General features: G+C 39.3%; 1 protein-coding gene across 7 annotated transcripts in view; it reads right to left on the reverse strand.

Moving 5' to 3' along the window:
- Positions 1 to 27,670, reverse strand: part of SBF2 (SET binding factor 2) — a 255,561-nt gene that overhangs the window by 199,657 nt on the left and 28,234 nt on the right. For 4 of the 7 annotated variants that reach the window (XM_038179376.2, XM_038179380.2, XM_072039375.1 and 1 more), the window contains exon 2: positions 5,104 to 5,192. The exons of 1 other annotated variant lie outside the window; for it this stretch is intronic. In XM_038179376.2, coding sequence (XP_038035304.2) covers positions 5,104 to 5,192 — 89 coding nt within the window. Of the gene's footprint in view, positions 1 to 5,103; positions 5,193 to 5,609; positions 5,650 to 27,670 lie in introns of those variants that run through there. 2 more of the 7 variants (XM_072039374.1, XM_038179377.2) reach the window with 2 other exon arrangements.

A 27,670-nucleotide genomic window follows, 5' to 3' on the forward strand; every position in this document is an offset into this window, starting at 1 on the left:
AAATGTCTTCAATTGACTGATAGCAACTCTGTTTTACATCACAACCATGAAGACAAATTAGGTGGTTGATTTTTTGTTGGTTTTGTTTGTTTGTTTTGATTTGATAGCTTTCTTCTCCCCTGTCCCCGCTGTGAAGCTCTAACAGCGTTATCTATCTGCGTAAGATCTCAGAGGTGTAGCTGTTAGTCACTCTTCAGAACTGTACATCCTTGTGAAGTAGAAAGCTGTACAGGACTCCAAAGACGGTTTTGTCAAAAGATTGAGATCTTTTAGGTCAGTCAAAATTCAGACATGCTTTGAAAATGCAAAAACATCTTTCCTTACACTCATTTGATTATTTTTTTCTCATATTCCAAGTCTCAGGTTAGTTGGAATCTGGCAGCTGAATCCAGTACTTCATAAAAGACATATATCATGTATAGTTAAGAGCTCATATCTGAAGCTGCTTAAACATCTAGAAATGCTGAAATCAACACCAGTGCATAGTATGCTCATACCAACATCAACTCCTCCTCTAAGAGGAGGCAAGCATCCTGCTTGCTCTCAAGGGAATGCACGCAGTCTTTCTTCAGAAGCATTTTTCTTTGCATCATAATGCGTGTAATGCCTTTCTCCAAAGGAAAAAAATATATAATTTTTTTTATAATTATAAGATGTAACTGTAAGTAGTTATTTGGATAGGCCATTGGCTTGTATAGAAATGTATGTTCAGTTGTCCACTTGTCTATGTCTGAAATTAAAATTATGAATAACTGATAGCTCTACTAACGGTTAGACAGGGAAATTTTCTTCCCTTTACTCACAAACTGCAAATATACTGTATCCAATTTTAGACAATGAATCTGTTTCCAAGTGTAACTTTCATTGGCCTAATTAGCATTATCCTCCTAACTCTGAGTAATGCAAATGACATGTAGTTTAGGTAATTTAGCCCTCTGACCAAAACAAGTATACACGGTGACACTGCACACCAAGGTATGCAAGTATACATTGTAACACTACATACCAAAGCTTCCTTCTTTGATGTATTACTAATTAAGATGACTAGGAAGGTTTATAACAGAATTAAAATTGGCTTATAAATAAGAAAAATATGCAGAAATGTAAAGCCAACTGATGCAAACATACGCTCTCAAAGATTCTTTCTACAAGAGAGAACAAGAAGTTTGACCATGCTAATATAAAGCCGGTGTCTCTCTCTCTTGATTTTAGAGTTATTTTTAAACTTAAGGTGTATTTGTGTAAAGCTGAAACAACTTCTCCAAAACAAATTATGGCGAAGGATACCTGAACATATGTACCTAAAATATCATGCAACTAATCACACTGGTAAATTTTAATTGCATACTCTAGAAGCTAGTGACTTAAATGCTTCTCTGAGACAAATACTTGTTCTTAAATCTCTCTTTGCTCTTCAAAATCAGCTTATTTCCAAGAAGCATGCATGAGAAAACTCACATTGGTCTGCAATTTGTCAGTAAACTAAAGATGCTCAGATTCTAAGCTGAAATTATAAAATATGTTCCCTATTTTGCCCTTTGAATAACCCACAGAAGATCCTAGCACATTGGAGAAGAGCGTCCTGCTGCTTTTGAAGTGACGCAGTCAGTAGATATTAATATGCAATGTTACGAAGTCTCACACCTTACTCGCAGTTATACGACATTTAACAAACAGTTTAAAAAGTATTAGTGTCCTTATTAGCAATTGTAGATTTTTAAAATGGATTATTGATTATTACAGGATGTTTCACAAGAATTTGCAGGTGACTCCATTCTCAATGTTTCTCTGTTCAGTTATAAACAAAACAGAGGTAGAAGCTGTAAAGCTATGAAAGAAATGGAAAATGCAAAGAATGAAAAATCAAGAAAAGTCCCGTTAGGTCATTTTATGAGATGCAGACAGGTAGAAGCTCTATTAAAAACACACCGACCAAGACCTAATGAACACTGTCATAGCTTTGCTCACTTACCAGTGACAAGAAGAAACCATAAAATTTATCTACCAAGATAAATTCAAACTCCTGACTTCAATAAAATTTCTTAAAGTGTATTTCTGTTGAATTTTGGACAATGTGTTTATTTCAGAATTTACGCTTATGTTAAACAAAACCAGGATGTTTCTAACACACAGCACATATAAAAATAGAAACAGTTTAAGTTAACACTCTTGATACTTAATATGAATATACACGCACCAAATGTAATACACTTCAGGAAAGTTTAAACTGCAGTTATGTTTTATAGCAACCCAATTTTCACCATATCTATGTCAAATTAACTGAACAACAAATACAGTGAATGAAAAACTCTGTTTTCTACATTGACTTTATTCAGGTTTCAGAAATCCAGCCAAACTGGAGTCACTTGGGGGTATATGCAGGGTTGTGGGGAGAGAAGAGCCCTCAATCTTGGAGGATTTTGTCTATTAGTTTTTGGGTGAGCTTGGGCAAACTGCATCTCCACAAGCTGTGCTGATCACTAGGGTTCTAAAAGGGCATTTTCCGTGTTAAAGTACTAAAACTTGGGGAGTGAGTAGGGGCATAGGTCTTCTCTGAGATTTCTGTGCCCCTTGTTTCAAAGAATACCATTAACAACGTGAATGGAAAAGGTATTAAATCACATCATCCATTAGCTGCCACGATGAATTATCTGATTTGACGTACATTATTTGTCCAAGTAACTTAGACATTCAGTGTCCAACCTCACAAATAATACACTGCATAAAACACCCGGGGAGGTGGGGGATGACCACAATTATCAGTCAACAATCTCAATGATTCATGGTAGAAGAACTAGCTTAAACCTCAAAAATAAAATTCCTCCTTCAACCCTAACACTAGACATGAAAAGCTTTGACCTTTTTTTCCCTTCATGAAAACACAGTGGATAACACTTTATTTTTTTAATACAAGCCATTGTTGTTTTGGTTTGGTTTTCATTTCCCATTTAGAGAAACCATGTAATTCCACAAAGATCCTTCATTCAAAGGGCAGGAAACACACTTAACAGATTTTAATTCAAATTCTTCATAGAACTAAGTACGATTCATAAAAATGTCTACCTTCTTTCTCAAACATTGTTGTCAACTATTCTGTTTTTACCTTCTTTCTCCTTTTTTTCCAGGTTTGCCTGTTAGCAACTTGATGATATTAATGTTGTCCTTAAGAGGACAAGCAGAAAGTCGTAACATAGTGTTTCTTCGTTCCTTTCCACCAATGCTGATTCATGCTACACTTAGCCAAAAACTTGAACATAACATCCTGCCAGTATCTGACTCTCACAAATGATTTACTTTAGTACATGACCTTTGCAATATCTCTTCAATCTTAATTAAATAAAATTTTATTACCAAGTTTGGATAGCAATTCAAAACTTGAATAATTGTACAGACTAGCAGAACAGATGTCCTTAACTTTTAGGTAGCTAGATTTTGTTTTACTTGGGAACTTTAAATCATCAAAGCCTTTGCTTACTGAGTCATTTGGGTACAGATACAGTATGAAGTAGCTTCACTGCTTTAAGTAAAACTGTGCTCGTTTATTTCAAAACACCATTGTAAACCAGCTGTGTTACTTTGAAATTGGTAATTTATGATTAAAAAAACACCTTAGTATGCTTCAGATGCTTGCAGTTGTTTAAGGCAAGATCAGACCACTTAGTTCAACCCTAAGAGAGTGGTTTAGAAATGAACAAAAAACGCCTAGGCCTTATTTTTCTTCTAAAGATCTGCAAGTGTGTGTACTGTGTAAAACACTCACTTATCTGAACTGGGTGCTCACCGAGCATACACACTGGCTAGGCATGTACTAAGACGACAGCTCCCAGCCAAAGAAAAAACAACAATTGCTATACATAGTGGTATAATGTTGTAACAGTAGTAGAAATACTCCAGAGAAAGCAGGAGCTTCCATTGTTTCAGCACAGCACTACATTGCTAAATGTAGTATTATGCAAGTGTACCACAAGCACTGTAACTATCCATCACGTGTATCGGAAATAATGCTTGCACCAGTAATTAATGTATGACATTCCCCCAGAACATAAGGATTGTGCTTGACTATGAAGAAACTTAAACCACACTTGAAAACGAGCAGCCAGTCGTGTACACCAGCACACAATGAACACAAACCTCTACCACGTAAGAGCAGGCGCAAGCATTAAACACCAAGATGCCCTTTCCTCCTTACACAGGAGAAGACATAGCCAAAGGCATGACTCTGTGAGCTAGCTAAACAGCACGTGAAAGGTATCATATCAATAAAAGCTTGCTATGCCTGCTATATCTGTGTAGTAGGTTTAATGAAGCATCAGTGCCTTTGTCCTCTGCAGCTGATTTTGTCCTGCAGTGCAAAGACTTCTATTGCAACACTTCCTACAGGCCATCTCCTTCCCTAGCTCATCCTGTCCCAGAAGTTCCTAAGTTCACTGCAGTGAGTTTCACTCTGACTTCTCAGAAACCTAATTTGCAGTGTATGACCACATATTTCATTTCTCTGCAGGACTTCTTAGGGGCGTGTACCTAATGAATGCCTGACCTCGATGAATAAGATAAACCTACACATTGCATTATCAGACCAAGGGAAGGAAAGAATGAATTATCACAAGGAGTATTTAAAATAGATCACCATATGCCAGTCTTGTTCAGCACAGTTTTCCTTAGCACTCCTTATGCTATCTGTTCAGGACAGAGTACTGGGAAAAACCAACCATTATAATGAAGCCAATTAATCATGATGTTATTTTTATTTATTTTACAGTATACAATTACACATTTTTATTTATTTGAAAATCATTTGAAAAGTCATCTGCAATCTGAAGGATGCTTTTAAAAAATGTGGTCAATGATAAACTTATTGACGCAAACCAAACATAAATACACTGTAACTTTGCAGCAGACTTACTGTATTCTAGGAATACCAACTTACAAGTAAAGAACAGTAATAAATTATTATTCTAAAAGCCATTATCTATCCCCTTTACTCGCATAACTTGTCTCCATTTCCTGTCAAGGTAAATAATATGTTATTGTGTGAAGGCAAACACATCTTCTAACTATATGTTAAAGAAGTTCTAAAAATTATGAAATGTAGTGCAAACTTACCAACTCTATTCCCTGTGGAAAAGGAGTATCTTCCCAGTCCTTCTGAGGAAATCTTTGTATTATTTTTCCCAAACCTTCTGCTGGGCCTGCTGAAAAATAAATTCAATTACTAAAAGATAAAGTTCAAATACAAACTGGTGACATTTCAACTGCCATAAGTTTTAGAATATTTTCAGAATATACCAATACTAGCAGCCCAAGAAGCTAAACAAACTCCTCAAATGTGCCTTGAAGTCACACAATAAATATAAATCCTAATATTCTCCAGTAGCAACATGAGGAGTTGCTATAGGAAATGAAGCTGCAAACTACATCCAGCCTACAGCTGCCATGCATACTTACAGTGATAAATGATTTGGGGCTATTACAGGCTACAAACAGAAGTAAATTAAAATAAAAAATAATGGATGATCCATTATTAGAAAAATAAAAAACGAAAATCAAACATTTGTCAAAAGGTCATCCTCCAAAAAGATAAGTTCATAGGTTAAAAGTTCAGACTTTACCTAGAACATTACAGTGCCCTGACATGAATCGGTTCGTTTCCTAGGACATCAGCAATTTTCTGCACTAAAAAGAGTAGAGAAAAAATGTTTACTTCTACTAACTTTGCTCATCCAATTCTCTTGTTTTCCTTCTTTTTTTTTTAAAGATACAGTGCAATAGATACGAAGCCCTTCAGACAAGCCACAGATGTTCAACTGTTGTGTTCTGTCATCCTGAATGGTGCAGGAACACATGCACAAACATGGATCTGTGTGTTCCTCATGCTGGAACTGTTGGAGAACATCTTGAAGAGAACCATAACCTTTCTTACTGAAGTTTAGCTCTGGGATAAAGCACAATGTAATGTAGCAAAGCAAAAGTATACTTACATTAACCAATATGCCTTGGTGGTTTTTAGCTGGGACAGTTAATTATCTTTGTAGAGGTTCACACAATGCTGTGGCTTGGATTTTTGATGAAAACAGTGGTGATAACACACCTTGATTAGCTGTTGCAGAACAGAACTTGCACAGAGTCTATGCCATTTCAGCTGCTGGTGCTGCTCTGCCTGCAAGCAAGCTGAGGGTTCACAAGGAGCTGGGAGGGGACGCAGCCAGGACAGCTGACCCTGACTGGCCAAAGGGGTGTCCCACAACATGTGGTGTCACGCTCAGCAATATCAGCTGGGGGAAAGGAGGAGGAAGGGGGGAGGCATGTAGAGTGATGGTGTTTGTCTTCCCAAGAAACTGTTCTGCATGATGAGCGCTGCTCTCCTGGAAGTAGCTGAACAGCTGCCTGCCGATGGGAAGTAGCAAAGGATTCCTGGTTTTGCTTGGCTTGGGCACACAGCTCTTCCTTTACCTAGGAAACTCTTTACGGCAACCCAGTTAAGATGAATCTTCAAAGAGTCACCAACATAAAGAAAGATCTGACTTAGAAATAAAGTTTTGTGGAAGGACGCATGAAGGATGCATTATAGCAATGGCACATTTTAAAGGGAAAATGTGGAAGTGAGTAGTTCTTCATCACAAGATACAACCATTGGAAGAAAGAAGTTTTCCATCAGATGTGAAGACAAGTAAAGAAAAAAAAAAAACAACACAAAACACTTAATCCTTCCACAGAGAGGTCCTATGACAGAGATTTGCAGATCGCAGAATCACAAAACGGCTCAGGTTGGAAGGGACCTTAAAGATCATCTGGTTCCAACCCCCTGCCATGGGCAGGGGCACTTCCCACCAGCCCAGGCTGCCCAAAGCCCTATCCGCTTGGCCTTGAACACCTCCAGGGCTGGGGCATCCACAGCTTCTCTGAGAAGCCTGTTCCAGGGCCTCACTACCCTCTGAGTGAAGATTTTCCTCTGAATATCTAAACGTCCCCTCTTTTAGTTTAAAGACATTACCCCTTGTCCTACCGCTCCCGATGAGTCCCTTTCCAGCTTTCTTGCAGGGCCCCTTAAGGTTGTGGAAGGTACCTAATAAGGATAAAAGGTACCTAAAATAGCATTTATCTTCAAGTGTGTTATGTATTGCAAATATTTTTGAAGCTTGAATCTGCAGTTAAGCCTTCTGCTCTGCAGGAGGTCGGTGTGTGTGTTTAATATGGATTACCACTCTCAGTACTGTTCGGGAGGAATAGATTATGGGTATGCAAATACAAAACGAGCATCGCATTTACTCCAAGTGTTTAATCATGTGAGTGATGATAAAAAGGGCATAATCGGTGTCTTAGCTACACATATGAAATAAGCATGCCTGATCTGGATAAGGCAACAACTAATTTGCAGAAGGGAACGGCTGGGTAACAATTTCTGTAAACGTGTGCGCAGTAAGTACAAACCTAACAGAAGCATAACCTTTACGTGTCTCCTTTCCCTACTGCAGATGTTCAAATTAATTCAAGTGTACCAGATCCAACTACAACTAGACCATCATCAAGCGCACCAACGCACTTACCTGCCTCTTCAGGCTCAGATTTAACTGAAAACGTCACGGTAGTGCCTAACGCAACTGAGACGGAACGGGCCTTGAAAAAGCTGAAATTTCAGGTGGTATGTGTAACTGAAACAATCTTACCAACTGAGGAGACTACTACCAACACGCCAGGGGAATACTCACTTGACTCTCCCAACTACACTTCCCGTGCTGCCTTTAAGAACGATGGCCTTGTCTTTGGAGGTAAAGGCTATGGGTGGTAGCTCTTCAGTCAGGAGAGCTGGTTAGTTATGTAGATGTTAGCAGGAAAACTGTTTACTGCTGGTTTTGCTTGCTACTCCAGCGTACAGTTTTTTTGCAGATCTCTGTTAAGGAAAAATCAAAAAATAGAACGGGAAGAAGGCACACTTACATACATCATTTTGCCCTTTCAGTAATGCCTATGCCTTCAGCATGCATTTAGATGCATCCATCCCCTGGTGTCCTAGATTTTGTATGACATAAACTTTCCCTCTGAACTGAGGCACTCTGCATCAGGTGGGCTTCAAAAGTGCCTATGCTGACATTGTGACAAACAGCAGTTCCCCACTCTGTACATTGTACAATTCACTTGGTTAAAATAGAGAAGGAAGTAACTCGGTAACCTCTGTCCCTCTCTCCGCTGCTTTCACTGGTTAAGTAACAGCCTTTGCCCATTTTATCTAAGTAAAATAAAATAAGGTGATTAAGGTTTTCCAATGAAAGAATAAGTGCTAGATCCCTACCACATTCCCTCCACTCTGTATCTACAATTTCCAAAGGCTCCTTTCAAGGTCCCTTCATTAGTTCTTAGCCCTAGAAGGACATTCCTTTAATACCAAGTGAAAGTCCTGTTAACTAGCCCTAATTAATTAAACGTGTTACCCCATTAAACACACACACTGAGCAGCCTGTGGACTTGCAGCTCAGCCTCCTCAGTTAGTGCCTCCAGCAACTTCACAGATCCCCAAAGTTTTTTCCTGTTCATTCCACTCCGTTTACTGAGAGCGACAGGAAGAACTGGTAGACATTAATACAGGCACTTTGGATTTAAATTGGAAAAACAGGTTATCTCCATATTAATGGATTCAGATAGTCACAGGCAGCAGAATGGAAAGGTTTCTGTCTTTTGGTATCCTCTCAAACAATGTCCGAGCTGCCCCAAAAACCAGTGGAAATGCCATAACCAACACTGCTCACTATATGCAAAATGATCACATGGAATTTTTATTATTATTATTTTTCAAGACTGCTTAAGCTCAGATGCACTAGCCACATCCCTCAAACTATTTAATATAGCATACACATGCATGAGCACAGCATGAAAGATCACTGCATGTTAACATCCTACAAAAGCAAGACTTCCTATACTTAACTGAAGTATTTTGCAATGATTTTTCTTCAATTGTTAAGATATTTAAATGTAATATGGTGTACAAAAATTGTGATGATCTTATAGTAATTTTGAAAGCTGTGATTTCACACCTACAACAATGAACTATAATTTCATTTGCATGAAGATAAGTAGAAAAAAATAATAATAAAAAGAACTCCAACAGTATCTTTACCTTGAGGATTACTAAAGTCAACCTATTACAAACCAATTCTGGCCAAACAGCAAATTAGACTTGAATTTTTAGACATACGTTATGTGCCTTTCTTATACATATTCATAGCTAATTTGTCCAAGACCAGAACAAAATTTTAGCCTGTAAGAATTCTGAATCAGCAGTGTATACCTTAACAAATTAAAGAAAAAGCAACTTTTCTCCCCAGATAAACTTTTCTAATCTGCCCTCTTTCTCATTCCCTTCTTCCCATCTTTCTCTTTAAGCAATACAAACATGCAACACATTAAAATTCTGGCACAATTCGCTGGTTCCTGAACCCTAGTCCCCTAAACTCCCTTCTTGTATAAATCTTTCCCCATGAAAGGTCACATGCCATCTCTTGCTTGCCCTTGGAATTCCAGAAGCAAGCTGTTAATGCAACTTACATTCCAAATTAATGAGAACTGTGATAAACTCTGTCTTTTTACTTACAAACCCATGATAAAAATACATTTGAGTTGTACATTTGAGTTAATAATTACACAAGCAAAGCTCAGGGTATAAGAACTTTGTTGATCTGTAAAGAAAACTACAAAATACATCGTTTTCAGCCTGCACAGAAGAAACACTACAGATCATCAAGAATGAGGGGGCACTACACAAAGAATTAAGCCACACAAAATACTTCAAAGCTACCATTATACATCCCAGGTATAAGGTTACTAAATCATTTTGAGTACTCAGAGGCAAAGGTTTACATGTTGAAATTCAGAAACATACTGACAGTGAAAGATACACAGGTGCAAGTGGCAGAGTAAAGTGCTGCTTATCCTTCACAAAACAGTACTGAGTACTCCAGAAATCACTAAAATCCGCTGGGAAGTGAAATCTTTTGCATCAGTGCTCTTAAACAATTTGAAACAGCAGAGGGTAAACATTTTAAATCTAACAGAAGACACACAACAAGAATGCTAACAAGCAATTAATGGAATCGGAGCCCAGCACAGATGATAATGGTTGCTGTGACAACTCTTAATACCAAGCCACACTACCTCGTTTCCACACACAACAACCTTTGCTTCTCCTCAACACCTATCAGCCATACCTACAAGCAGCCAACTACCCGAATTCCCCCGCAGATCACAAGAACCCACTGGTAACGTGACCTTCAGCAAGATCAGATAGCTGAATGTGAACAGAACAAAAAAAAAAAAAAAAAAGAGGAAAACTCAATTTTACCAATTAGAAAGATCGGTAGACCATTTTTACCTAACGCTTGTATAGTGTGCAGGCTGGCTCCCCTACTGAAATTAGTGTTTACAAACATGCATGGATTACGTCAAACAACAACAGCTCAGATTAGGAGGATATCCTTTACGAAATAAACACTCAACATAGCAATTGTTTTAAGACATACCACTGACACCTAAGCACAACTGAAATCAACCTTCAGTTCATAAGCTGAAGGGGCAGTTTAGGGGCAGTTCCTGCCCCTAAACCCCAATACAAATTGCAAGCATGGCCCCTTTATGGGTCCCCTTGGGCTCCCTTTAGCAGGTCTGCATTCTTCACTCTTTCTTCACAAAGAACCCACCCAAAATAACTGCCTTCCAGTTCTCCCCCTTTGATGTCTTCCTGTTCTAGGGCTGCGGCAGGGAGCAGGGTGGCAGAGGAATAAAATAGTCTAGGTGGCAGCAGAATCAAATTTGTATCAACACATGTTCCCAGGATTTCTTGTTTTGCACAGTTTTCAGTGACATTTTCTTTAAGAAACTGCTTCTTAAGGAACAACACTTAGATCGGAGCTTACTGGAAGCTGGACTAAGGAAGAACCGAAGAATTCAACTCTTCGGTACTATCTATGGCCTCTGGGCAGTGCTGTAGTGGTTTCTGGTGTGTTTAAGATGGTCTTTTCAGTCCTGTCACCCCCGATAACAGAAGGACTCCTGTTATTTGGCTTGTAACTCTCCAGTTATGCTATAGAAGTCTTGATGCCAAGAAAAAAATATTACAAAAGATATCTCTGTTTTAGAAGAGTTTAACTCAGTCCCAAGATGGAAATCAGAGCTGGAACCAAGGTGAACAAGAACACTAAATACCTAGAAAGGAAAATACTTCTTTGATATGGCACAAAGTTCTAAAAATCTGCTCAAACCCACTGTAACGCATTACAAGTTATGTGCATCTTAAAGACTGAAGTAGAGTGGACATGAAAATTTACCTAAAGAGAATTTAACTAGTGTATTCTACAGAGGAAACACTTTATTGTGGCCTAACAGCCATAAAAGGTTAAAAAAAAAATGCCGGTGCTTTTAGCAAGGCAGACTTCCCACAGTGACCACAGATATTATTATTTGTGCAACTGGCAAAATTCATAGTCAGTTCATCTTAATGAAGTCAAAGAAATGCATTCAACAATCTTGGGAATCTGAACAACAGACATCCTGGATGCTTGCCATATTATCAAGGATATAAAAAACAACAGGATAAGATGATCTTTCGATACTTCTCTTTGTAAACAGGAAAATTGTGTTGAACTTCTCAGAGAAAAAAAAAAAAAAGAAAGTTGTATTTTAATCCTCCCCAAATGTACTGACACAGTTAGTCAGAACTACCTGAGACACTTGGATGGTTCCATTTCCTGAATGCCTCAGTATTTGATTTTGGTACTTTTCTGTTCTGCAGAACCGATAACCCATCTTACACACAGGGAAAGGAAGCACAGAAAAAGTGGTCTGCGTCCCCAGAGGACGCACAACAAGTGGCCCCAATCTATACCACCAAATTGCAGGTCAGTGCCTTATTCACAGGATCATCCTTCCTGCTGTTGCAACAGATATTCTCCTGTGCAGGTCAACTGCTAATCTCTTCATTCCTAGGTTAAAAAAAATATAAATCGTTTCTGTGCTTTGTAAATAAAGGAAGAAAAAAGGCCTCTATTCTACAGCTTATATTTTAATTAAAGCACAGAAGAAAAAAATGGCAATCTACACCATATCTCATTCCACTAAATCAACAGTTATTTCTGTGAAAAGAAGGATATCAATTCCTACTCAGTAAGAAAACCTTTAAAGTAGGTTTGGGTAGTCTTGGAAAAATTAACTTCAATTAACTTGAATGAACTTCATCCAATGCAATGCAAAATGAAAATGGACAAACATACAAAGCAGAAGAGCAAGGAAGCGAAATCAGAGGAAAGTGAAACACGGTCAGAATGAAGAGGTAGAAGAGTGAATAAACAAATGTTATAATCATTATTGGTTCAATGCATATTTACCTACTCCAGCAATATCTAATACCACTCACTGGCTGACAGCACACAAAATGATTTGGCCAGCCATTACTCACTCCATCATTTTTTCTCTCTGAATAGCCACATACCAAACATCACCAAGTCAGAATTATACCTGAGAGTTTTTTAGCCATGTAAAGTGCTATCTCATTTTGAACGCTGTGTTTTAGACCAAAAGCTTAGCAACTAGTGGCCATGACCTCACTGACATTTTCAATTGTTAATTATGTAAAAACATATTTCCTTTTGCTGCTGTGGCAACTACTGTTTTTAAAAGCCTATGTAGCAACTTTGGCAATAATCTGAAGTGTTCTATAAAACTCTAGAATTAGAAACTCAAGAAAACATTACACTGTCTAGAGCCTATAGAGGTGTCAGTTACTATTGAAGAACCCTTCATTACCACCACCTTTCACTGGGATTCTCATTACCCCCAGATTTTATCTGAGTAAGTTACTGGTGCATTTACTACAGCTTGGCTCTAACACTTGCGAACCTCATTTCCAAAAAGAACTCTGGGACACGCTACACTTCCAGACGTACACCACATTTTTGTTGGGTGGACAATAACACAGCTTTATAAAAGTCTTGAAAGAAAATAACTGACAAGAGAAAGCAATGGTGAATGTTAAACTGCTTTCAAGCTACTCTCTCCCCAGTGGTTGGCATAATATTCAAGAAGCTAGGAAAAAGCTTGAGGGACTGGAAGGGAGAAAGTTTCCTGCTCACAGACAATTCCCCTTTTTGTTTGCAAACAACTGACTTCTGCCAGCTTTTGGATAGGAAAGGAAGACCAGAGTTAAAAATAAGCATTCTATATTGAACAAACATTCTTTTGAATACACCAAACTGAACAAGACTTCCCCAGCTGTCTTGGAAAAATCTGTTCTATTTATTTTCAAGGAAGGTATAAAAATTAAGATGACAAAACTGCCCTCTGCTTTGTACTTAGAATCCAGGTCTTAGAGCTTCTCTGAGTGCTCAAGAAAAAATAAATAAAATAAGATTTAGGGAATTCCTGAATATGAAGATTCAGGTGCAAATGCAACAGTTATAAGATATTCTCTAAGTGAGAATATCTAACGTCTTTTGGCTATTTATTTCAAGCACAAGCATGCATTAACATGTTTCTTTTTTTCTTTTAGCAGAGTAGAAACAAAACTAAGGTGGGGGGGGGAATGCTACATCTATTATTTTACCAAGTACAGGTTATTGCTCAGATATACAAAATAATAAAAAAGAAACATCTGACAGCTAAGATAGGAAGTAGGAGCAGATCTTAGAACTTTTGGAAGTGTTTAATCATGCCTGGTAATAGGCAGAGAAAATCATAATTATATGCATTGTATGCATAATTATATGGATGATATCACACAGATAATAATCCTAAACAAAATTCAGACTCAGTATGCTGAATACGGATATATGCCATTAATGTCTAAAATGTCAGAAAAACAGCTTACTCTTTTGGTTTTGGCTTGGGCCCATGTTTGGGTTTTGTTTGTTCATCTTTATTTGTACCTGTGTGAACTTTGAAAAATAAGGTTGCAATGCTGAGACAAAAAGAGATTCTTTCTGTGACATTCTGTGGAAATATGAGATCACGTGGCAGCAGCAAAAAGACACACTGTTCAATGTAATTTCAGTTTAAATGCCATCTAAAGTATCATAAAAAGTTTTTCACTTTGAAAGACCCACATATGTGGTTATAAAAATAAATTTTTTAATTGATCCTTTAGGACCTTCCAATATTTAGCCAAGTTACAGACAGAACTCTGTAAGTGTCAAAGAAAATTTCTTAATATTCTATTATATTCTATTTCTTAATATTCTATTAATATTCTATTTTCATAAACATATGCTGAATAACAAATGAGAGAAGAAGGGAAAAAATCAAGTTAAACAAGGGAAAAGAAAAAAATCATGACAAAATGACAAAAAAAAATACTGAAAATCTAGATGAGGAGAGCAAGAAGGAAGACCAGGTAGCAGCACTGTGAGCATCAAGCTATTGAAGGCTGAATTCTCAAACGGCTTGATCCCAGTTGTTACAATCTCATTTTAATAAGGTCAGAGCACAGATAATTTTTTTAATATATCTTTAACATCTGTTCCACATGCTGTCTGATGTGCAATAGCATTTTTATTATCCTGTAAGTTTTTTCTAATACAGAATACATCTACAGTTCTATGGGACTACCTAAATACACACACACACAAAAAAAGTTTCCACAAAACTTATCAGAACTCAGTACCTTCAACCTCTTCCGAACTGCTAGCTTACACAGGACATCTTCACTGCTCCTCAGTCGGTTTCCTGAAGAAACGAGGCTTATGCAATGCATCTTGTGTTAGCCTGTAGCTTCTCTCTACTCCCTTCAGCTGCTAGCTATAAGCATAATTAATAGTAGGAATACAAATCCAACCTGATAATATAACAATAACATAGTTACTATCAAACTCAACGCATCATTCAGAATATTTGCCTTTTGTATTGCTTATTTTGAGATACAAACAAGAAAATTTTTCTTTTACAGAAACTGTGTCTTGAGATCAGGAAATGCTTCCAGAACTGATGCGCACACTACCAGAATAGTATTATATCTAGCCTGTTTGACAGAACAACATCAGCAGTAGCTGAACACACATGTTGGAATAAGCAAATACACAAGTCTTCGTTTGAAAAGATCTGTGAAGTTTTGGACAGACATTTTTAAGGCAAAAATTTCCCTCGAAGCACACATTTATATCCAATGGTCTGAAAAAGTGGTTTTGTTTGAGGGAAGGAGTCATAGAGCTTAAATTCTGTCAAAAGAAAAGAGCTTTGAAGCTAACTCTCATAAAAATGGTGATTCAAGAGAACATTCCAAAACAAAAGACAAAAATGTCACGCCTATTGCATCTATAAAGTCAAAATAATACAAAGCAAATGGGTTTCTCAGAATGTATATAAGATATTTTCCCTATTGGAGAGGTTCGCAAATAACCACTAAGAGAGAAAAAAAAAAAAAAAAAAAAAAAAAAACATTTGCTCCAAAAATTACAGTGGTTTGTGTAACAGCATTTAAGACCTCCTGTCAAGAGGGAATTCACGCAAACATTAAGAGTGCATGAAGAATCTTATCCCTACCTCAGTCTATCTTTGAAAAAAAGATAAAATTAGAGTACCGGGGTGAATTATCACCTGAAAATGTTGCTGATGAGGAAAAATGTCGCACTACAAGACCAAATGTGTCTTCTCAAGCTTTGACTTGTTTTAAAGGCACCAGGGAGTCGGATATATCTAATTAGCAGGGAATGCAATGTTGCAAAAGAGTAAGCAAAACACTTCCCAGAGCTGGCTGATAACTTTAGTTCAGTATGAGGCTCACCAACATACAGACTCATGATAAGCAAGCAGGGTACATTTTTTGAGAGACAGAAAGAAGACTGAGCACAGATTTTCTATGCTATGAGGCAGAAGAAATACAGCAGTAGAACACAGTTCTAGATGCCTTGACTTCACATAATTGAAGTTTTGACTCTGTTAGCAAAAGATTTATCTTCACTACAAATCAGCATTTTTTTCTTAGAAACTGAATGTATTCTGCCTTTCCCTAGATCCTCATCTATCTTTTGAAGTAAACCAACCTACGTAAAGCATATGGCTGGAGTAGGAAAAGAAACACACAGTTACAAGTTCAATTGGCTTAGTATTCCTGACCTCTATGAAAAAAAAAAAAAAAAAAAGAGATAAATGGCTATAGCAAAGAAAGTTGTTTCTGTGATTTATTTTAAAACAGTTTGGCAGCCAAACGTTTTGCAGCTACCTGTGAAGTAGAAATGCGCTAAGAACAAGAAAAGTGGTTGTTTTCCTTTTAAAACCAACAGAATATACAAATCAATGTTATACATGTAAAGCCACACCATTTGTCACTATTTGGTGATTTGTCACTATGTGGTGATTGGTGGCCGCCTCGGTCATAGCGACCATGAAGTGGTTGAGTTCAAAATTTACGGTGACAGAAGGAAAAGTGCCACCAAAACCTCATCCCTAGATATGGGGAAGGCGGACTTCAGGCTGCTCGGGGAACTAGTCAGCAAGGTCCCCTGGGAAGCTGCTCTTGAAGGCCTTGATGTCCACCAGTGCTGGTCACTCTTTAAGCGATGCCTCCTAGAAGCACAAGATCAGGCAATTCCTAAATACCGCAAGTCAGGCAGGCGGGGCAGGAGGCCGTCGTGGCTGACCAGGAACATTCTTATGGAGATTAGGCGGAAACAGAGAGTGTTTCGCTACTGGAAGGAGGGCCAGGTGACATGGAAAGAATACAGGGATGCTGTTCGTGTCTGTAGGAAGAAAATTCGTGTGGCTAAAGCACACCTAGAGTTGAAGCTGGCTGTGTCTGTGAGAGAAAATAAAAAGGGTTTTTTTAGATATGTGAATGGAAAAAGGAGAACTAAAGAATACATAGGGCCGCTCCTTGACAGGGAAGGTCTTCTCACAGACGATGACATAGGCAAAGCAGAGACGCTTAACGCCTTCTTTGCCTCTGTCTTCAATGCCGATGATGGGCTTCGGGACCCAGGGTGCCCCGAGCTGGAGGACCGGGACGGTGGGGATGACAAACTCCCAACCGACCCTGAACGTGTGCGGGATCTGCTACTCCACCTGGATCCCTACAAGTCCATGGGTCCGGATGGGATTCATCCCCGGGTGCTGAAGGAGCTGGCGGACGTCATCGCGGAACATCTCTCAATTATTTTTCAACGATCCTGGGAGTCTGGAGAGGTCCCGGTAGACTGGAAGCTGGCAAATGTTGTGCCGATTTTCAAGAAGGGTCAGAAAGAAGACCCTAGCAATTACAGGCCTGTCAGTCTCACGTCAGTGCCTGGTAAAATCATGGAGAAGATGGTTCTCGAACGTATTGAGGCGCACCTGGGGGACAAAGCAGTCATTGGTCCCAGCCAGCATGGGTTTGTGAAGGGTAGGTCCTGCCTAACTAACCTGATTTCCTTTTATGATAAGATCACCCGTATGGTAGACCAAGGGAAACCAGCTGATGTGATTTTTTTGGACTTCAGCAAGGCTTTTGACACGGTTTCCCATAGGATCCTACTGGACAAAATGTCCAGCATACAGCTAAATAAAAACATCATACGATGGGTGAGCAATTGGCTAACGGGCAGGGCCCAAAGGGTTATGGTGAATGGGGCTGCGTCAGGCTGGCGGGCGGTCACCAGTGGGGTCCCTCAAGGCTCCATTTTAGGGCCGGTACTTTTCAATATTTTTATAAACGATCTGGATGTAGGAATAGAAGGTATTTTGAGCAAGTTTGCTGATGACACCAAACTTGGAGGAGTTGTGGACTCAAATGAGGGTGGAAAGGCCCTGCAGAGGGATCTGGATAGGTTGGAGAGCTGGGCGATCACCAACCGCATGAAGTTCAATAAGAGCAAGTGCCGGGTCCTGCACCTGGGACGGGGAAACCCTGGCTGCACGTACAGACTGGGCGATGAGACGCTGGAGAGCAGCCTAGAAGAGAGGGATCTGGGGGGTCGTGGTAGACAGCAAGTTGAATATGAGCCAGCAGTGTGCCCTGGCAGCCAGGAGGGCCAACCGTGTCCTGGGGTGCATCAAGCACGGCATCGCTAGTAGGTCAAGGGAGGTGATTGTCCCGCTCTACTCTGCGCTGGTGCGGCCTCACCTCGAGTACTGTGTGCAGTTCTGGGCACCACACTATAAAAAGGACATGAAACTGTTGGAGAGTGTCCAGAGGAGGGCTACGAAGATGGTGAAAGGCCTGGAGGGGAAGACGTATGAGGAACGGCTGAGGGCACTGGGCCTGTTCAGCCTGGAGAAGAGGAGGCTGAGGGGAGACCTCATCGCAGTCTACAACTTCCTCGTAAGGGGGTGTCGAGAGGCAGGAGACCTTTTCTCCATTAACACCAGCGACAGGACCCGCGGGAACGGAGTTAAGCTGAGGCAGGGGAAGTTTAGGCTTGACATCAGGAGGGGGTTCTTCACAGAGAGAGTGGTTGCACACTGGAACAGGCTCCCCAGGGAAGTGGTCACTGCACCGAGCCTGACTGAATTTAAGAAGAGATTGGACTGTGCACTTAGTCACATGGTCTGAACTTTTGGGTAGACCTGTGCGGTGTCAAGAGTTGGACTTGATGATCCTTAAGGGTCCCTTCCAACTCAGGATATTCTGTGATTCTATGATTCTATGATTCTATTTAGATCTCAGTATATTTTACAGAAACTATCTGAAAAATTTACTGAAATATCCAAATATGCTGGCTCTTTCTTCCAAAAGAAGTTATATTAAAGTCCTTGAAGATGAACATGTTAATGAGATAGTTCTGCATAGTCTAGTTTCTAACATCTTTATCGGTTTGATGCTAACATCAAAAGTAGCTGAGCAATAAACTGAGTTTATTACAAGAACAGAAATAGCTGAAGATGCTCTTCTAATTCTTCTACCAGGTAGAAAGGTGTTATTTGAGTTACCCATCACCACCACTCTTTTTGGTTAACATAACACAGAGTTCTCTGCACATACCACATACAGATCACAGATGAAAACTCTATTAGCCTCCTTTCCATAGGAATAATATTAAGAAGCACATAAAAGAAACACAAGAGAGCACTGCTTTAAATACATAAAGGAAGCAAAAATGTGAAGTTCAGATTTTTTATGCAATGCTCAAGATATGCATAAATAAAGAGGAACAAGTTCACATCCTTCAACTCTTCTTTCCCCAAAATATCCCCAAATTTTGAAGATATTAACGGGCAGGAACTTGTTAGTCAACTTGCACCAATACACGCAGACCTGGATCCAATAGTGGCTACTGCATTTTTATCAGAAAATCCTGTCAGCTTCGGATTTGAAGGGTTTGTGGTGGTTTTTTTTGTTTTGTTTTTTAATTTTGGTACCACTCTCTCAAGAACTACTACCTCATAAAGGAATAGCATTTGTATCGTCTCCTATAGTTTCAGCATCTTGCATTGACAGCTATTGTGCTGACAGATCTGCTTCATTAACATGATATAAAATACCCTGCACCGACTGCTGATGCAGCCCTGAAACTCCCAGCACAAAATGGGGTATAAACCGGCGGTAGGAAGTAGTAAGATGTGTACGAGGCTACGTTGTACTAAATAAAATCGTTGTTTGGACCATTAGATTTAAGGAGAAGCCATTTAATTTTCAAACATTTTGCCTGATACTTCACCTTCCATCCAACAGCTGCACTCAAAAGATATTGTCATTGTTGCGGATGTCAGAACACAAGCTTAGTATTTCAACTTATAGCACTTTTTATCCTAACACCTCAAAATCTCTAATAAAGGACACTATGTTTGGTTACCATGCTGACAGATAGCCTATCAAAACAGAGATACCCCATCGTATATGCAGAGAAAGATTAATTGCTCAAAGCCACGAGTAAGTGATAAAGTTTTATTTAAAACATCCGCACGGCTACTTTATGTCTCGGCAAAATGTCTCCACCAAGGGGTTTCAGTTCTTGTGTCGCCATGCATCTGAATGCTTAAAAATGTCATTTGATTTTTATTAAGCAGTACTATTGCCACAAAAAATAATTCTTACCACATTCTGTTCTCAGCTGTAGCCTAATAATAGACATTCTTTAAACTTCAGTAAATAATTGTCTTTAGTTGTGGTATTCTTATGTAGTCTGCATATAGAATATTTTCTTAATGTGACAGCAAGAAGAATTCTGCAGCATAAAAGGCACTAGGCAGTGATTCTCCAAGAGTGTTTTTAGTATTACAGTAGTTCTGAAGAAAACAGCAGCTAACACTCTTATATAGACTTCTGAAGCCCTGCCAGGATGTAAATTGAATGACCTGACATGAATTCTAACTCACAGAAAGCCTAGTAATTCAGTTACTTGAGATGGAAAAAGGCACATTACTGGAACTGAAACATACGATCACACTCCACATATGCAAACAGGAAACAACAGAGAAGGAATATTGCCACGGGAAGTTTACTTACCAGGAACCAGAGCTGAAGCTACAAGGTGCTCACGCAGCACAAAACATCCTATTACTTGAGGCTGGAGAACACTCTATTGCAGAGAGAGGAATGCTTTCACCCGGAATATCTTGTCTTGAGAAATAAGGTTCATACAAGGCTATGCATGGCCTTTCATTTCCTCTACCTCTTTCACTGAAAACCACAAAAAATAAAGGAGCCACCTAACAGAGACAGGTGCAGCAATGGTTAACAGGGGACCCACGTGTAATATCAGGGGAAAGTCTGAAGGAAAGAATACTGAAGAAGAAAAGCTATAAACAAACCCCACAAAAATACAGATGGGCAGACATTAACACAAAATAAGACCTATGAGAGTTAGATGTGCTTCTTGCTCAAGCTGGTATTTCAACATAACCCATATGCCCCTTCGAAAAGTGGCTATAACTTCAAAGCCACCCACCTAGCATGCTAAATGCACTCAGTAGATGCTTTTCTGCAATTTACAAGGACAGAATTTTCTGCAATTTACAAGGACAGTCTTCTCTTGACAGAAGACAGCCTGGAAGGCGTAGCACTTTAATAGCATGATGTATGGCAGCTAGTAAGGGAATAACAATTTCAGAGACTTCACCAAGAATTGCAGAATGTCCAAATATCAAAATCGCCTATATATAAACAAGTGGATACAGCGACACGCCTTGTCTTTACCTTGGGCTAGAAAGATCTTTTGTTTAAAACAATGGAACCTGAAAAACATAAGCATGGCTAGACACTCGGATGTAATCAAGAGCGTATCCAAGAAAGTCTAGATACAAACACATTTAGAAGCAGAAGAGCTTCCAGTTGTTGTAGAAAGGAAAGCTGGATGGTATCACTGATCACAGTTCGCCACTGGATTATTATGTCTGCTGCTCATGGTTTAGAAGCAACACAACCCAAATTTGTATATCAGAGTTTGAAGCCCTATGTGGGTGAGCTATTGACTGCTGATCTTCCACGCACCTATTCTTCCTCCTCCCCCTAACAACTGGAGTACTGAAAGAGCAAGTACTCTGCATCATGTTATCTGTTCATCTAGTAGCAGAAGGTGAGGTTAACCAGCACAGCCGAGCTTTCCCTCGCTTCAAAGAGCCCGAGCCATAGTACATGGAAGTAAAACTTCTCTAACCAAGACTACAGTTGTTGCACAACAGAGCAGTGAAACCGAGCTTCCCATCTCTCATGAAACACATCTGATGTCACTGGTTTGGAGGATTTGGAGAAGTACAAGTGATGAACAGTACTATCACAGCAAATATAAGAAATGTTGGCCCACTTGCCAAGGGAACACTTGCCAGAAGAATTCAGAACCCACATACTTGAAGTCATCCAAGGTAACATTTGGTGCAGTGAGTCACATGAGATAAATAGGTCATCTGTCATAAAAAGAAAATGTCCTGATTTACCACAGTGGCCAGCTGAGTAGGCAATTGCAGAACCAAACTTAAAGACCGGAACCTGTTTCTCAGGAAGATCTCTCCTCCCCAAGGATTCAAGAATAACTCCAATTACTACACAACTTGTAGCAACACCGTGTTCAGCTTTTGCACATACTAATTTTTACAGTCAACTCCACAGACCAATATCATCAAGGTCTCTCTTAATAACTCCTGAAGAAATGTCCTGGAGACAACTTGGAGTAAGAATTAATCCTGTCTGGTTTCAGCGGGCAGGAAGTCAAAGAAGAACAGCTTGTTCACTTCAGAAGAGCTGTGTGAAATAATCTGACGGCCCAAATGCACTGCGGCAAAGGAATAAATGCTTTTGCTGAAATCAGATGCGTGCTTAAGATACTCGGTTCTGAACCTGGAACTTCTATATCAAGTGCCAATCCATATGAAAAAGGATTAAAACTTTTCCTAAAAACCCATTGGGCACCATTTACCCCAAATTCTCTATTTACCCTGTGAACAATAAAACAACAGAATTTGGAGGCTTTCAGGGACGGGGTGTACTGGGTCTGGTGGGGATAGAGTTAATTTCCTTCACAGCAGCTCACATAGTGCTATGTTTTAGAGTTGTGACTAAAACTGTGTTGATACACACCAATGTTTTAGCTATTGCTTCAGTGTGTCAAGGCCTCCTGTGCTTCTCTTCTGCCCCCAAAGTGAATAAGGCTACGGGTGGACAAGAGGTTGGGAGGCAACACAGCTGGGACAGCTGACCCAATTGACCAAAGAAATATTCCAGTACCATATAAAACATCACACTCAGCAATAAAACTGGGCGAGTTTTTACCAAGCAGACATTGCTCAGAGACAGGCTGCGCTTCAGTCTGCTGGTGGGAGGTGGTGACTGATTACTTTTGCATCAGTTGTTTTTTTCCTTCACTTATTGAAATGTCTTTGTCTTAAGCAACCATTTTCTCTCAGTTTTGCCCTTCTGATTCTCTCCTCCATCCTACTGGATGGAGTGGATAGGTGAGCAAGCAGCTGGGTAGGGGGGGCTCATCTGCTGGCCAGGGCAAACTTACCACATAGACAATTCAAAGAGGTTAATCTGATTTTCTTTACGTGCAATGGCATCCAAGCTGCAGACAGATGATAAAACATGACCAAAAAGCATGGTTCCATTCCCACACTGAAGGGCATCCTCAATTTATTTCAGCAGGTTTCATCATCCTTTCCGAGAAGATAATAGTTCCAACAGAGACCATGTTCTGGGAAGGTTCTGAGGTACTACTTTCATGAAGGCGAGGAATTTTCTCTGGAAGAGATGAACCTGCTTAGAACAGAATAAGCCTACGGTATTTTTTCTGTGATAGCGTACTGTAACCAGCCCAGACTGACCAAATGCCTGCACTGTAGCCACAGATAACAGCTCTTGTGGAGGCAAACCTAGAACCCAAAGATAAGGAAGATGACTGCTACCGCCACAACTCTGGCACCTTACCTTCATTTTCCTGGCACAAGTAGCCATACTGTCCAAGGGCCAAGGTCTTAAAGACAGCACTACAAGCATGTCTTAGCTTTATCTTCCTGGATTTTACTGAATGAGCCAGTGCTGAACAGGTTGACAAATTTATGATGTAGACAGAAAGGTAATATCCTCAAGATGGACTTTTTAGGATGGATACACCTGATCAGCTTGCTGACAAAAACTTGCCTGGCACCAAAGTTGTGCTAAATGGTCTGACTGTAAGTGACATCACATTGTGGCAGACACAGGCCCTCAGATCCAGGGAGACATTCAGTGCCTTGTCAAAAAGACAATTTGCAATTTGAAAATCTTGTGGGTTTTTTGATTGTTTGTTTTTGATAAATAATGTTTGGTAGATCATCTTAACATTTCATGGTAAGTGGGATACAACATATGTGGAGTACAAGATGGAGACAGTTCTCAAGTTGCAAAAGAAGAAGTCGGGAAGCCAGAATATTCTTGGATAAAGAACAAATACAGAACTTTTTCTGCCACTTTGAAAAGAAAACAATTCACAGCTATGGAACACTCCATCTCCCCAAGGAAGAGACGTGCCAGATGCATTCCAGCTAACGCGTCCATGTGTTTTCTCATTCTCCACGCGCAGAGCATGAATGTTCCATCTACAGAACCAGTAAAAGGAAAATATTCCCCACTCTCAAATGTTCAACTGTAAACAGCGTGTTCACATTCACGTGGGCTACAAATTCAAATACAGAACTACAAATTCTGTAGTACTTCAAACGAAAAATGCATTACAGAAGAAATACTGTTAAGGGGCCCAGGGAGCCTTCCTTCTGTTTATACTACAATTCTGTAGAAAATCCTATCGACCACACTTCCATAAGGATATTTTAACCCTCTGGAATAGAGGACAAAAGGGTACAACCAGGGACAATTGTTCTGTACTGATGTTCTCTGTTCCCGTATGTTCTTATTTTTGAACCATACAAGAATTTCAGTAGTGGAACATAACCAGATGTATCAGAGAAAGTCTTTTAATTCTGGCACATTCAGGCAAAGTCTGCTTTAAATGACTAAACATGACTAAACCTTAAATATTTAATTTGGGAGAGCTGCCTACCTACCCATGACATGTTGCAGTCACTCAGAGAGAACACTAAAAAACAGCCTAGGAAAGAATCCAAAGCCAACAACACTCCACTCCTACCTCCCAAAAAAAAAATAAATGAAAATTGCATCCAAAGTTCCAAAAGGAAAAATCATGGAACAGGAGTACTACAGTGGAAAGACTATTGTAAAATTCTTCCAGAAATAAGTATCACCTGTATATAAAGAACACTGGTGTAGGATTAAAATCATCTGTGCATTAAGCTCGATGCTGTTAGTTCAAATGTGCTGGTGGAAAAAAAAAAAAGTGATATAAATGATTAATAGTTAGGAAAGCCGAGGACTTGCTTCACTTCTGCGTATAATCCATGTGTACATATTTCAAAAGACTGTGCAAAAGAAGGCCTATTAAAACTGTGCTCCCTACCTATCTACAAGCAAACATTCACATTTACATACAGAGCTACTGCACTACAATCCCATCTACTGGCTAGGACTCTAGCATGCCTTCTGTCTAATCTGTATACCATTTATGAGTGTCCAAATGGGATATCATCAGCAATAATTGGAATTCATTGGATTCTGCATATACCACAATCATAAGACTCAAATGGAAATGTTAAGAAAGTATTCAGAACCTTAACACAGCACCACATACGTTAAGTTTTATTCATCTGTTTTTATTCAGATGAGTACCACCAAACTGAACCTCCACTGTAAGTCTTAATTAGAAATGGCACCTTTTTGTTTTAAAATGCAAAAAACAAAATTGGAGCAAATGATTATGGCTTAAGATTTCTTTGTTTCCTAGATTCCAGACCTGGAATGTTATCACTGAAGACCCCCAGGGGCTACAGGCACCACCTTCTTTAACACACAATCTCCAAAAGAAAATGCTCTGCTAGTAGTACCCAGCCTTGCCACTACACGCAAAATGATATTAAAGTGCAAATGCCCCACAAACTTTGCAATCCTGTGGGACCTGCATGTGTAATACAGTCTGAATGTCAAATTGCCAAATTGCTTCCACCTGTTCTTAAATGCATCCTTCCAGATCGCCACAGCTACAAAGAGGAAAGAATTTCTCTGCGTGCCGGAAGTGACACATCAAAAAGACACCCCAAACTATTCCGAGATATCCTTCCTTATGCGTGTTGTCACCTTAATTAAGTACAGATTTTTTTTAAACTCCAGGGGTATCTGAAACCTACCAAATGTTCTGACAAAGATGCCTAGCATGTCATGCTGACTTGAAACAAGACATTCATTAGCTTTACTTTTATAAGACCAAAACTCTGTCTTTTGGGATGAATTTTGACCCAAATTAGACCCGTGAAATGAGTGTCGATCAGTGCACACTGGACCCCAGGTAACTGCTCAATGCCTTTTGTAGAACACACAGCCTTTCCAAATCCTGGCACTGAGCTCCCCATCACCTGCAGCATGAGAGAAAAGGAACGTGCCCCAGCTCTGAGGAAGAATACGCTCTTTGGAGCCAGCTAAAGGCTGCTCAATCAAATATTTGCCAGGAGCAGCTGATAATATCATAAAAGCACCTATAACATTCTACAGATGAGAGATAACAACTTTAATGGTATTTTAATTTTCATGATTGACACGCTGATTTCCACCAGAGACACATGCTTACTGAATTAGCTGCAGCCTTCTGTATGAGCACCTGAGCACCAAAAGTAGCTGAATAACTAAATACATTTTGCAACACCGCTAGCTAGGACAAATACCTAAAAACGACAGAATAGATACTTGCCATTTCAAATTAATATATAGTAATTCTTTTACATAAGTAGATTTTTATAACAGAACTTGATGCCAGTTAAGCTTTATTTGTCAAACTGATAGATGATACTCGCTGAAGTAAACGTTACTTTTCCCACAGAGGTCTGCATTTTAAGTACTCTTTGTCCCGTACAATGTCATCCAAGTCCCAGTTGTTCTCATTGCATATTTATAGTCTCACTGAAATGCATTTTCAAATACTCTTTCTAAACTGTTTTTCTATTTGTTACCCAAAACAGGAGCTCTTAAAGATGCTGTTGTACCATTTAATGCAAAACCCAACGACTGTTTTTCTAGGACACCCTTCTAATCCCTTCCTTAGTGTCTCAAAGACTATCCTCAGACCAACTAATTCCTAGAGTAGGAATTGTCAGAGTATTTTGCATACCCTAATATACATCTTTACACAGAATTTTCACTTTTCAAACTTTTCAATACTATTTTTCCTCATTTCAATTATATGTGCAATATTTTATTAAATGGGAAATTATGTCTTTTTCAACAACAACAAAAAAATCAACAAAAAAACTCTAATTCTTGCCTGCGTCTGATGAAACATTGACTAGAGTTATCACCTAGATACTAATTGACTAGAATTACACCTGAAATGTTAACATGCCTAGCATTTATTTTTCTTGTACTGCTACTAATACAGCTGCAGGTACATTTTCTACTACTTGTGACCAAAGAATGTGAAAAAGTATAACAGAAGTTCCTGACACTGCAAGATTGGCCTACCACTTCAAATGTAAGAAACTATGCCACCATCAAAAGTAGCATGGCAATTTGATGTGTTTTTTATTTACCTTCAGGTTAATATACATAGCATGTTTGAAATCTTTCTCCCCACTCCATAACTAACCCTGAGCTGCTTCAGGAGGCAGGGGAACCCATACTAAGTGGTAAATGTGTTACAGAGGAGCATTAAGGTGCATGGAGCCCTCCACCCTACCTGTTTCTGAAGCCCGTTTTGTCCTGGCTCCTCCCTGGCAATCACTCAGTTTTCCAAGAACAGAAGCCAGAAAGCACAGCAGGAGAGGGCAGCAGAGGCTGCTGAAAGCCATGGCATTGCCCAGCAAAAGTAAAGCCAAATATCACACCTATTAACAAACAGCTGCACTTCTCAGTGTATAGATGGTGGAAACAGCATGAAGGGTACAAACACGGACAGAGAGTACACAGCCTGATTTCATATCATTTAGCTCACAGGTCTTCAGGAAAAGAATGCCTACACAGAAAGAAACTCATAGAACGGTGTAAAAACATGCATTGAATAAAAACTTATGCCTCAATATAACACATGTATATTTGGCCTTTTCATTCACTACTCAATTATATATCATATATCACATCAAACATTTCCTGCTACTCTGATTTGCTTTTTCATGTTTTTCCCCTTCTAAAGAAGAAAAAATAGCAATCACAAAAAACTAGAACAAATCCAAACAAGTAACAATGCCAATAAACATTGTG

The sequence above is a fragment of the Anas platyrhynchos genome, chromosome 5 (assembly GCF_047663525.1).
Source record: "Anas platyrhynchos isolate ZD024472 breed Pekin duck chromosome 5, IASCAAS_PekinDuck_T2T, whole genome shotgun sequence".
NCBI classification, from domain to species: domain Eukaryota; kingdom Metazoa; phylum Chordata; class Aves; order Anseriformes; family Anatidae; genus Anas; species Anas platyrhynchos.